The following is a 14,151-nucleotide window of genomic DNA, read 5'->3' as shown; positions in this document are numbered from 1 at the left end:
CCATCTTTAAATTTATGATTTCCAGTGTTACCCAATATAATCGCCACTGCAAACTAAATAGTAGTTTTCATTTTAGTAGATATCTTATGTATTTTGGAAATTGAGTGCATTTGAATAAACTTGGATTCCTAAATATTGGAAAAGGAAAGGGGGTAGATGACTGCCCTGTTTATTTAGCCCTCTAGGTCTTTTACCTAGCATTCAGATTGCATGGTACTTATTTTTACAATTCCTAAGTTGATGTTATTGAAAGTGGCTGTAATCTGAACACAGCCCATTTCCATTTTTTCCTTGTACCAAGGTTTGATACCCACAGTGAAAGCTGTCCTGGATGGCTCCTTGAAGAGCATGGGGACTCAGGTGTTCTTGTGTGGAGTGAAATTTACATTTCTAGTGTCTTTTTTTAAACCAGGTATTGAACTCAAGCTCCCAGGCTTTTAAAAATTTTTTTTTTGTTGTTTTGAGACAGGGTCTTGCTAAGTTGCTTATTAGGGCCTTGCCAAGTTTCTGAGGCTGGTTTTGACCTTACTATCCTCCTGCTTCAGCCTCCTGAACCACTCTAATTACAGCAGGTGTTATCACACCCGTCTAGTGTCCTGAAGAGTCTGAACTCAGATATAGGAAAAGATAATGATCTTGAGCAGTGGGAAAAATTCACAAAAAATGATTACCTGTGGATATAAGACAGGGCCATTGGCCTATCTATAGCTGATTTATTTTGGAAAATATTTTTAATATTCTAAGAGAGTAGATCTTTTTCTACCATAAGTAAGGTTCTCCATGAAATAAATGAAGTATTCCTTAGTGTTCCTTGTATACTAGAAGAAAATGAAATGGTAGACCTTATAAAGCTTCACATTTGAAAAAGTGCAGAAAAACTATGAGAAATTCAGAAGAAGCTCAAGCTTTTAAAGTTGCTTAATGTTACCATTCTGAAGTGTTTGAGGAAGAGCTAGTAGTTATAGAATTGTATATTTGAATAAACTTGGATTCCTAAACATTGGAAAAGGAAAGGGGTAGACTGATTGCCCTGTTTATTTAGCTCTCTAGCTCTTTTTCCTAGCATTCAGATTGCATGGTATTTATTTTTACAGTTCCTAAGTAACTGCATCAAAGAAAGTGTTTTAAGGAATCTCTGTTGTATTGGTATTTTGTGGCTGCCATTTGGTCCAAAAAACATATGAATCTGTTTATTGTGTTATAAAATTCCACCTATCATGCCAATGTTTTTGTTCTGAATTGTTTATTCCTGTGTTCATTTATATGCTGTAAAAAAAGTTGTAACTTCCTTTCAGTGTAAAAATATAAGGATGTAGGGCTGGGGATGTGGCTCAAGCGGTAGCGCGCTCGCCTGGCATGCGTGCGGCCCGGGTTCGATCCTCAACACCACATACAAAGATGTTGTGTCCACCGAAAACTAAAAAATAAATATTAAAAATTCTCTCTCTCTCTCCCTCTTTCACTCTCTCTTTAAAAAAAAAAAAATATATATATATATATAAGGATGTAAACAGAAAAATAACTCTAAATGTTAATACTATTCCTAACATTAAACCTTGGCAGGAAAATGTTTTCACATTCTGAGGGTTGACTTATTCTGAAAACTAAGTTCACTGTTTTTATTTTATATTTGAATGAAAACTGGCCTATGTTTTAGAATCCCTTCTGTATTTTGAAAGCATATTTGGAACACTGAAAAGTTAATACAAAAAAGAGTAAAATTATTTATCCTGCTTTGGTTTTATTTAGCTTTATTTTCTTTTTCTTTTTTATTTTTGGCTGAACACTGTGTTATTTTAACTTCAAAAAATTTTTAATTAACATGTAATAATTGTATATGTGGTACAATGTGATGTTTTGATATATGAATATAATTCAAAGTGATTAAATCAAGATACTTAACATTTCATCACTGTATTTTTTGTGATAAGACAAAAATTTACTCTCCTAGGAATTGTGAAATATATAACACATTAATAACTGTAGTCACCATGCTGTGCAATAGATCTCAAAAACTATTCTTCCTAACTGAAATTTTATACCCTTAGACTAACTTCTCTCTGTTCCCTCTGCCATCTCACCCCATCCCAGTGGTCACCCCTGGTAGCCCTATTCTACGATCTACTTCCAACTTTTACTCTTTCAGATTCTGCATGTTAATAACATCATACAGTATTTATATTTTTGTGCTTGACTTATTTCACCTCTAGATTTATCCATATTGTCACAAGTGACAGTTTCCTTCTCTTTTTAAGGCTGAATAATATTCTATTGGGTATTATCTTCCCTACTTTTAAAAATTAATCATATGATGGATATTTAGGTTGCTTCTATATTTTATCTATTGTGAATAATGCTGCAATGAACATAGAACTGCACATATCTCTTCAAAATACTGGTATCAATTCTTCTGGATATGCAGGTTGAGTATCCTTTATCCAAAAGGCTTGAGATGCAGAAATGTTTGAGATTTTGGAGTTTTTCATAGACTTTGATCCTCTATAACCCCAAAATGCAAAACGTGAAATGCTCCAAAATCTCAAACTTTTTTTTAACATAAGGTCAGCACTTAAAAACTTTTTTGAGTTTTCTCAGGATTTTGGATTTTCAGATTAGAGATGTTCCACCTAATTAGAAGTGTAATTGCTAGATCATATGGTAGTTCTATTTTTAGTTTTTGAGAAACCTCTGTACTGTTTTCTATAATGGCTGTAGTTTTATTAAACAGTAACCACCACTTTGTAATTAATTTACTGGCTAGTTCATATAATTTGTGAGATTAAAAGACAAATTAATTCATAAAATAATTAATTTATTAAACATTAATTCATAAAATAATTCTAACAAATTTTTAAACATGAAAAATGATACATGTTTCTGTTAAAATATACATTTTGGTGTTTACAGGTTTCTTTTGTCTTATATTTCTCTGTGCTGTATTTTTTTAGGAATTGGTATTCAGATAATTTTGCCCTTCAAACTTCTGCTTAATTCTCATTATATCTGCTTCATGCTTACTGGAGCCAGTTTAGAAGGTTTTTCCTCCTCCATTTACCAGGACTATGTTCTGTGGTGGAACTTTCTTGTAATTTAATTAAAGTTTAAAGACATATGTTATTTGTTACTGATATTTCAGTTGAATGGGATTATAGGGCCCCTTTTTTCCCTCTCTTTCCTCCACATTATTGGACCTCTGCATTGGTAGGTATGCTGTCCTACAGAGCTATATCCCAAATTCAGGGCTGAATTTTAAAAGTAGTAATATACATAATTACCACAAGGTGGTGCTAAATACCCACTTACTTGCAGTAACTGAAGGAACTGCAGAAACTTAAATTATTTCTTTTTTGTTTTTCAATACTTTTTAGTTGCTGACCTATCTTTATTTTATTTATTTGTGTGCAGTGCTGAGAATAAAACCCAGTGAGTGGCTCACACATCTAGGCAAGTGCTCTTCCACTGAGCCACAACCACAGCCCAAATTATTTCTTTAAAATAGACAAATTATAAAGCCCTCTAAAGAAAGATATTCTAATACATTCACAGTACTGTTTTGTGATATGAAAGTTCACTCATAAAATGCTTAAAAGATAAGTAACTTAAAGGTTCTTCATGTATACTTTAGTTGTCTTTTTTTGTACTTTAAATAATTCCTCTTTTCTGATGAACCTATAGAACCAAGTGTTCCTTCTTACGTATTCATTTGTAGTACTGCAGAACATTTTTGGTAGTGTTATTTCCAGTGACATGTCTTATTATATAACACACAATATTATTGATGTGAAAGATTTGCCTTAAATTTGGATGATTTCGTTATAACTTAGTTCCTGGAATCCAGATTTTCTGCTTTTTAAAGTTCTTTGTAGAGCAACTTTAGAAGTAGGGCAGTTTTGCTTGACAGAGGAGTACCTAAGGAGTATTCATTTTTGTCCAGATACCTTTGGCATGGCTAGACAGACTACTGTTAACAAGAAAAAACTAGAAAATCAAGTTTACTAATATATGCATGTGTCTTACCACTAACATTTCTTTTTTGGGGGGGGATAGGGGGCGGGGAGTACCAGGGGTTGAACTCAGGGACACTTGACCACTGAGCCATATCTCCAACCCTGTTTTGTATTTTATTTAGAGACAAAGTCTCATTGACTTACTTAGTGCCTCACTTTTGCAGAGGCTGACTTTGAACTTGAGATCCTCCTGCCTCAGCCTCCTGAGCTGCTAGGATTATAGGCATGAGCCACTGAGCCTGGCAACATTTCTTTCTTTGAAAAACTCGTAGGAAGCATTTTTAGGCTAAATTTAATATTTCACTGTAGGTGAATTATGAAAATCTTAGGATATTTACTCATTATGTTGAAAGTGATTTACTTCAAAAGTTAGTTCATTTTATAGAATATGATCTCTATGTCAGTAACATAGCTTATTTTTAAATATTGCTTATTTCTAAATATTTTTAGGAAAGTACAAAACAGCTGACTTGGAGATATGTAGAGTGCTCTACATTGTTTTCACCCAAGTCTATATATAAGTGTATTTTTTTCTTATAAACTGGATACTATATTGTTTTAAAAATTCCTTTTTAGAATTAGAAAAAATAAAATTTTTAAAGCCTGGATACTATAACTTATTATGCTATATTTTATAATAAAGAAATTGGAGCTATGTGATTTTAGAGATTATTCAGGATACACACAGAAGATTTAGGTTATACACTAGATTTCCATATTAATTACTTGGATGAGGAGATGTAAATTTTCTGTTACGTGCAATAATCATCTTTTAGGAAATCAGAATAATAAATGAATATAAGTAACTTGCTACTTATACATGCCACATACACTTCCAGATATGCCAGATCAATTGATCTACCTACCTACCTACTTATATTTTGCTAGTGTTTTGTCATTTCCATAGTAAACTTCAGTGACTTAAAACAACACAGTTTTTTAATCTTACAGTTGTGTAGTTGAGAAGTACAAAATGGCTCTCACTGAACTAAATATCTAAATGTTGATAGGGCTGTGTTTCTCTCTGGAGGCCTCTGGGAGAAACTTCTTATTTCCACTTCTAGAAGCTTCTTACATTCCTTGGCCAAAGGCCTCCTTCCTCCATGTTCAGATCCAATAATCTCATCATTATGATTTTGTTTTCATTATATATCTCCTTTCTGTCTTCTTCCTCCTCCTCCTACTTTTAAGACCTTATAATTATATTGGGCCAACTGGATAATTCAGGATAATTCCTATTTTAAGGTTAGCTGATTAGTAACATTAATTCCATCTACAATTTACATTGCCACGTAACCAGACATATTCACATATTCCAGGGATTAAGATACAAATGTCTTGGAGACCATTTTGCCTACCATAAATATCAACTAAGAATGCTGAGATTACTGCTTATTTTAAGACTCTTTGGGGGTTTAAAACCCAAACTTTGTGAATCAGCCTTATATCAGATAAAAATATAAAATAGAATGGAAGCAAACTTCAGAAATTAATCAGCCATGTGAGTACTTATATTAAATTCTATGTTTCTAATCATACTGAAATAATATTAGTGAGAAAAATCTTTATTTAATTTTAAGGCTTTTTGTTTTTGTTATGTCATTTAATTTCTTAACTAATTTAATTACATGATAATGTTTAAATATACTTCACTTGCACTATTGTGCATATTTCTTTCTTTCTTTCTTTTGCTAGTTTCGATTTTATGTGTTTTATTTATTTTATTTTTTGATAACTGGGGATCTAACTCAGGATCTAACTATATCAATGAGCTACATCCCCGGCCCTTTTAAAAAAATTTTTTATTTTGAGACATGGTGTGACTACATTTTAAGGATTTCACTACATTGCTGAGGCTGACCTCAAACTTGATCCTCCTGTCTTAGCCTCCTGAGTCACTTGGATTACAGGTGTGTACCACCATGCCTAGCCTGGATTTGAATTTTTGAAAAGCTTAAACTTTTAACTTCAAATACACTAAGATTAATTAAACTATGTCAAGATAAATAATAAACTTAACACTTTATAGTGTTGGCTTATAAGTAGGAGAAAATGATACAACACCTTTGGAGAAGACAAAATTAAAGTATCGATTGGAATTTTCTGAAATTCATACTGTTTTTTCAACTAGTAGGGCATACACCATCAATAAGGCTTATATATTTTGTGGTTGTATGTAACATAGTTGTAAGAGTTGGTGCCAGTGAGTTAAGTTTCAGATTCTGTCTGTAGTTAACTACATCAAAGTTTTTTGTTTTTTGTTTCTGTGGTGCTGGGGATTGAACCCAGGGCCTTGTGCATACGAGGCAAGGACTCTACCAGCTGAGCTATTCCCCCTGCCCAATTGGCATCAAAGTTTTTGATGACGGACTTTTTTTTCCATAATAGTGTCTGCAAGTATAAGGTAGGTCATGAAAGAACCTAGGAAAATATTGTGATTCAGTCCATGCAAATTAACAGTATTCAATGTTGTAAGTGAATGAGTTATCAGGTTTTTTTTCTTTTTATAATGATGATATTAAAAATAGTGCCAATAAAAAGACTACATGTATGGAGGTATGTGTACCACAAATTCCTCATCAAAATTGTTTTTTCATTTTTTGAAAATGTAGGTATCATATTTAGTCAGCATCAGAATAAGTTTCCAAGTTTTATTTTATTTTTTTAATATTTATTATTTAGTTATAGATGGACACAATATCTTTATTTTTATGTGGTGCTGAGGATCGGACCAAGTGCTTCACACATGCTAGGCAAGTGCTCTACCTCTGAGCCACAACCCCAACCCCTCCAAGTTTTATTTACTATGACTTTAATAAATCGTTTATTTTATTGGTTTTGCACTTATCTCTACAATACTTCTTCACAATTTTAGAAGTAATTTCTGTATCTGATTTTTCCTTATATATAAAAGCATTTCTTTCTTAGAATTATTGCCATTTGACTTGAGAAGACCTACTTTATCTTTTTTTTCTTTCATAATGTTGGAAGTTGAAGAGATTCTTGAACAAGCTGACTATCTGTACGAAAGTGGAGAAACAGAAAAACTTTATCAGTTGCTAACCCAATACAAAGAAAGGTAGGCATTATATGATAGGTATGTGTTTGAGGTTTCCTCAGAATTTTTGTTAATTAATGATCCATGGTGCTTTAAATTTTGTGAATTATTGTAGCTTTTCTTCAATAATATTTCTTAGAGTTTATAGTAATTACTCAGAAGATGATATGTTGATTTAGAAAAGATGGTTCTCTACTTATTCTAGTAGAATATTGAAATCTTTTTTTGCGTTTTTATCCTGGACCTTACAAGATATCACTGAATATTTATCTCATATATCTATATTATATATTTCTCTTTTCTTTTAAAGTAATACCTTATTGGTATAAGATTTAAATGAATTCACTGGGATTTGAGATGATTATTGCCACCACTGAATAGAAACTATTTAGAGCACAGTTTTTCAGGGAGGAAAAAAAAAGATTCTTTCCTCAATTTCTAGTACTACATATTTAGTCATTTTACATTGTTTTTTTTTTTTTTTTTGGAGAGTGGAGGTAGAGGAAGACTCATCCCTATAAAATAAAATAAGTCAAATAAGGCTAACTGAAATTTCCAGATAATCAATCTGCCTCATCTCCTAAGCTAAAAATACTGAATAATTTTCAGCTTTCGTAGATCCAAGAAAAGAACATTCTCCCCAAACCTCTCAATTTTACTTCCTAAGCATTTACAGAATCAACCTTCCCTTCTTCACTGTATACTGAGTAACCTGAAGTGGCTATTTAGGCATTGTATAGTCATTTTAGTGGTAACTTGCTATTTTTTTTGTTTGTTTAAAAATGTATCAAGTAGGTGTAAAGGTAGACTGTTTTAACAAAAAGGTTTAAGATTAATTTTAAAAAAATTTTGTGCATTGTGGCTATTATTAACTATTTCTTATTTTAAATAATTATATTTAAATAGCAGCTTTTCAGGTACTCCAGTACTTTTACTTAAAATAAGCCATGTATTATAGCAGGGCATTCTAACATGGGATTCATTTTGAGATTACAAAATATATTTACTCATTCATTAACGAATACCTACAGGTACATGTGGGGTGCAAAGTTTTCTATTTGAGGCTATAGATTTGTTAGCATTTTTTTTAAGTGCACGATCCTGTTACAAAGTTCATATATCTTGTGGTACCATCTGAGCCAGTTAGTGAATTATGTAAAGCACATTGCCAGTGAGGTAAAAAGCTTCAATTTACATATTGCATTTTGTAGGGAAAATAATTAAAGAATTGAAATACAAAAGTATTTTCTGAGGAAGTCAGTATTTTTGACATTATAGATGAATTAATATTTATGAATAAAACTAGACATTTTTATAGGAAGTTTTAGTAAATAAAGGTTTTAAAGAAAGAAAATAATAAATTTAGCATTATTAAAAATGGCTTTTGATATCATATTGCTTGTTATATTCTAGCCAGGCTGAAAGACCATTTGTTAGTGATGTGTCCTTTAGTAATTTTTAAGTGCATTAAAATGGTGATTTTATATTTTACTTCAAATTAAGTGAAGATGCAGAGGTACTGTGGCGATTGGCTCGGGCATCACGTGATATTGCTCAGCTTAGCGGGACTTCAGAAGAGGAGAAAAAGCTTTATGTGTATGAAGCCCTAGAGTATGCAAAAAGAGCGCTAGAAAAAAATGAATCAAGTTTTGCTGCTCATAAGGTAAGTGGTCATCATGTAGGTGCATTGTTTATACTTATCTAAATAAGTAGTGAAGACATTTATTTTTATTTATTTTGTAACTTTTTCAAAAGTAGTACTTTTTAATGGTTTCTGTCTTTTAATATTTGTTGAGACTTGATTTATGGCCTGACCTGACATATCATTTATCATGTTCCATGTGTGTTTGAGAATATGATTCTGCTATTGTGTTGAATGTTTTCAAGATATATGTTAGTGTTCAAATTTTCTTTCTTTGCTGTTTTTCTGTCTCCAACTATTATAGTTGAATTATCTGAGTTTTTGCTTTATATATTTATATATTTATATATTTTGTTGTACTTTCTTGATAATATCCTTTTTCTCCACTAACTTTTGTTATAAATTCTATTTTATCTGGTATTTGTGTAGTCACTCCTGCTTTTTCTAGCACTGTCTTCCTGAAGCATCATTTTGTATCCTTTTACCTTCAGCCTGTTTCTTTGAATCTGAAGTGTCCTGAAAAGTACATTGATTTATGTTTTTAATATGTTCTGCCAATTTCTGATATCTAATTAAGAGAGATTAAGCTATTTGTATGTAAAAAATTGATGATGCTATTTTGCTATTTGTTTTTTATTTGTTGTGTCTTTTTGTTTCTCAGTTCCTCCCTTAGTATCCTTTTTGGGTATTAAATAGATTTTCCTCTTTTGTTTTTCTTTCTTTTAGTGTACCATTTTAATTCCCTTTTGTTTTCTTTTATTGTATATTTTTAGTTGTTTTCTTTTATTGTATATTTTTAGTTATTTTCTTAGTGCTTGTCCTGAGAATTACTGTCATAGTTCATAATAATGTAGTCATTGGATGTCAATTTAATTTCAATATTATACAAAACTTTGCTCTTATCTCTGCTTCTTCTCCCTTACTTTGACTCAATTGGTTTGCACCTTGATCTTGGACTTTCTAACCTCCATAATTGAAAAATAAATTTATAACTTTCTTCCTTCTTCTCTCCCTACTTTCCTTCCTTCCTTACTTCCCTTTGTAGTATTAGGGATTGAATCTAGGGTCTCACACATGCTAGTCAAGCACTTTACCACTGAGCTACATCCTCACCCCTTTTTAAAATATGTCTAAGTTGTCCAGGCTGGCCTCAAACTATGTCCATCTTGCCTCAGCCTCCCAACTACTTGTGATTACAGGTGTGCATCATCACACCTGGCTAAATTTCTGTTGTTTAATTTACTCAACCTATACTATTTTGTATTGGTAATCCTTGCAGACTTTAGATAGGTGTTCATGATTTCTGGTAAAAATATCAACTGTTAATCATACTTAGTACATGAGTCATACATGATGAGTCACTTCATTCTTGTTACTTTCAGGATTCTTCTATTTTTAATAGAAGACAGAAGAATTGATTGTTGTGCCTGATTATGATGTAACTACCTGTGGATCACTGAATTTGTCTTATAGTTGAATTTTCAGATATTCTGTTTCTGTTCTCTACTGGGATCTATTGTGCATATTTAGATGTGCTTAATATTATCCCACCGTTCTCTGAGACTATATTAATTTCTCTTCATTTTTTCCTTGTGTTGATTAGGCTGGATAATCTCAACTGACCTATCTTCACATTAGCTGATCTTTCCTTCTGCCTGTTTAACTCTCTTGAGCACTCTAGTGAGTTTTCATTTCAGTTACAGTACTTTTAACTTACATTTGTTTGGTTCCTTTCTATAATTTCATTTTATTCATTGTGTCTATTTAGTAAGATATTGTTCTCATATTTTCTTCAGTTGTTTTTCAGGTTGAAATTCATAGAAAGTATGTCTAGGAAACTTACCCATTCATTGTGATGTTAGCTATGGGCTTGTTTTATTATGTCCAGGTGCATTTCTTCTGTAACAGATTTGTTCAGAGTTTTTAGCAGGAAGGAATGCTGAATTTTACAAATGCCTTTTCTGCATCTGGCAGTGATATTTTTGTTCTTTTTTAAAAATATTTTTAAGTTGTCAATGGATCTTTATTTTTTATTTACATGTGTTGCTGAGAATCGAACCCAGTGCCTCACACATGCTAGGTAAGCACTCTACCACTGAGCTACAATCCTAGCCTCTTCTTTTTGTTCTTAACTCTGCTGATGTGTGGTGTCACATTCATTGGTTTGTGTATATTGAACTGTTCTTGCATCCCTGCAATAAATCCCACTTTATCATGGGAAATAATCTTTTTAATATGCTAATGGATTTGTTTACTAGTATTTTTTCCTTGAGGATTTTTGCACATGTGTCCATCAGGAATATTGGCCTATAACTTTTTTATGTTGTGTTCTTGTTTGGTATTGAGAGCTTGGTGCATAAAGCATTTATATCTATGTAATATATGTGTATATATATATATATAAAGACTACAAAGCAAAAATAATAATAATGACTGCATTAATATGTTAAAAGAGACACTGGATTTCACCATGGCAGACCCAGTTTTGGTTTCCAACTTTAAAAGCCTGGTCTTAATTACCTATTCACTCTCCCCCTCCCATCCCCCCCCCACCCCACTGCCAAGCAAGTTTCTCTCCATGCTGTGTTGCTTGAAGTTGTGTGAAGGACGACACAGGCACATCTTTCCTTTCTTCCTTCTTCAGTGCATCTTATTATTATGTTACAACCATGAACTATGGTCTCTCACTTGGTTTCCCTAGCTCTTGTGAAGGTAGTTCTGTGCATCAATAGCTATTCAAATTGATATTTCTGTGGGCAGATGATCTCTGGAGATGATCTTCTTCCACTGTTATCTTGTTCTGCCTCTTATAGGTGGTTTTTGGTTCTTTTCCTCTGACTCCTTCTTTTCTAGGATTCAACTATACTTATATTTGTTCACATAAAATTGTTCAAAAATTCAGCAGTTTGTTCTTTGTTTCTTTGTTTATTTGCTGCTTTCTTTTTTTCAACTTTATTGCCTCTCAGTGTTCCATTTGGGTTAGTTTTGTTTTCAAGTTCAATAATTTTTTTCTAAAATGACTTATCTGATTTTAGTATCTTTTACTTATTAAACATTTTTGCCTTTCCTCCAGCTTCTTAATATATGAAACCAAGTTATAATAACTACTTTAATGTTTTGGTTTATCAGTTTTATCTTTTGTGTCATTTATGGGTCATTTTCCAATTTTTTTTCCTCACTAGTCTTGTTTTCCTTCTTCTTTGAGGAATTTACTAGTAATTTTTGATTAATGCTTGGTGCCAGATATTGTGAATTTTACTTCGTTAGTGCTAAATATGTTTATATTGCTAAATATGTTCTCGAGGTGTATTCTGGAACATGCTTGTGTTATGCAGAAATAATTAGATCCTTTTAGATGTTGCCTTAAGGCTTGTTAGGTAGGACTAGAGCCTAAGAGAAACTATTATATTTGATCTATATTAATTTTTTCCACAACTGATATTCCCAGCCCTAAGGGAACCCTGGGCATCTAATACTTTTGGGTGATTCTTCTCCCATTCTTGGATAGTTTATTCACAAGCAGGTCCTGATGTTAATTCTGCCAAGTAGTCACAGGTACCTTCTACAGTTTGAGTTGTAGCCCTGGGCACCTTCCTATTCTATCCTGTAAACTATAGCAGTGGGGTGGGGGTGGGGGTCCCCAGACTTTCACTGTTATCTCCTCAAAGTAGGGAAACAGGCTTTATAAGTTTTTACCCGCTTGGAGCTATAACTTGGAAATCTTCTCTAGGCAGGAAAATGGAGCAGTCATAGCTAACCTTGTTTTTTTTTGTTGTTTTTGTTTTATTTTGTTTTAATCTCTCAGGTGTTACTGTTGCCTGATATACAATATATTTAAAAGTCTTTTTTTTTTTTTTAAGTGTTTCAGGCAGGAGGGCAAGTCTATTGTCCCTTCATTCCTAGACTATCCATTTGAAATAAAACTTTAAGGGGTGTGTGTGTGTGTGTGTGTGTGTGTGTGTGTGTGTATAGTAGATGGACACAATATCTTTATTTTATGTATCTTTATGTGGTGCTGAGGATCGAACCCACGGCCTCACACATGCTAGACAAATGCTCTACTGCTGAGCCACAGCCCCAGCCCTGAAATAAAACTTCTTTAAAAATGCACACTTATTACAGTGGACAATTTAGAAAATGAAAAAAAGTACAAATGTGGAAATAAAAATTACCCATGATATCATACTTCCTGCCATCAGTTCTTGCTAGTATGACTACTAATAAACAGAAATGCCAATCTAGTCAAGTGGGAAAATTAGGAATCATCCATAAGTTTTCATTTGCTTTGTATTTAGGTTATGGTTGAATGTATAGGAAATGATTTGTGTGTGTGTGTGTGTGTGTGTGTGTGTGCGCGCGCGCGTGGGTGCATGTATGTGTGTGTTGCTGGGGATCGAACCCAGGGCCTTGTGCTAGGTATATGCTTGCCCACTGAGCTAGACACCTCCCCCACCCCCTTGATAAGAGGTGATTTTATTCAGAGCCACACATGTGGGAAGAGGTTAAAGCACTGAGTTTGAAGTCCTGTGGGACACTTGTAGTCAACTCAATTTCTGCAACTGGATAACTATCAATTGTAACTATGGGGACAATATCAAAATTGACAATTGTGGCTGTTCTTAGTGTAACAATCCAGATGTTGGAGGAAAGACAAGTCCCAAAAAGAGTATGACAAGATAAAACAACAGTGATTCAATTACAAGTTTTTTTTAAATGTATTACTCAGACCGTAGACATGATTCATTGTCTCCTCATTGAATTGGCAATTTTCTTAAATAATTCACTACTTTCTGTCTTGTATTATACTTTCCTAGACACATATCTAATCCCTCAAATCCTCTTTTCTTTGTATATTCTACTACAGTTAATACAGTGCTCAATATATTTTTGTTAAATGAGAATGACCTTGAGGAATAAATTTTAATTTTTTCTTTATTGAATTGACTGTTAGAGAGTATGATTCTCACACCTTTTTCTCCCCTACTTTCAGTGGTATGCAATCTGCATTAGTGATGTTGGAGATTATGAAGGCATCAAGGTTAAAATTGCAAATGCCTACATTATCAAGGAGCATTTTGAGGTACTGACGAATTACTCAAGTTCATGAATTTAAAAAGTATTTTTCTGAATAGATGTATGTGTTATCAATTACATTATGTAGCAAACCATCTAAAACTTAATGTCCTAAAATTGGGTATTTATGAGTTACATACTCATATTTCCAGCGATGTGGGGAGGCTGAGGGATGAGATCACCTGAGCCTAAGCAAGGACCAGCCTAGGCAGACAACCAGACCCTATCTTGAAAGAAAGGGAGAAAGAAGAAAGAAAATTTAGTTGTCTAGAGCAATTGACAGTTTATTTCATAGAATTCTGTGATTTAAAAATTGAGTACTGTGGTGCTTCTGCCTTGCTTTAGTATGGCTAAGGTCATTTAGATGACAG

At 32.9% G+C, this 14,151-nt stretch overlaps 1 protein-coding gene across 4 annotated transcripts in view; it reads left to right on the top strand.

Moving 5' to 3' along the window:
* Positions 1-14,151, top strand: part of Rmdn1 (regulator of microtubule dynamics 1) — a 74,837-nt gene that overhangs the window by 8,773 nt on the left and 51,913 nt on the right. For all 4 annotated transcript variants that reach the window (XR_013088941.1, XM_076836227.1, XM_076836229.1 and 1 more), the window contains exons 3-5: positions 6,999-7,086; positions 8,569-8,728; positions 13,698-13,787. Coding sequence is in view for 3 of the 4 variants with exons in the window: in XM_076836227.1 (XP_076692342.1) it covers positions 6,999-7,086; positions 8,569-8,728; positions 13,698-13,787 (338 nt within the window). In the remaining variant the exon portion in view is untranslated. The remainder of the gene's footprint in view (positions 1-6,998; positions 7,087-8,568; positions 8,729-13,697; positions 13,788-14,151) is intronic.

This window comes from Callospermophilus lateralis, chromosome 16 (genome assembly GCF_048772815.1).
Source record: "Callospermophilus lateralis isolate mCalLat2 chromosome 16, mCalLat2.hap1, whole genome shotgun sequence".
Lineage (NCBI taxonomy): Eukaryota > Metazoa > Chordata > Mammalia > Rodentia > Sciuridae > Callospermophilus > Callospermophilus lateralis.
This window is presented reverse-complemented; position numbering and strand designations above follow the sequence as displayed.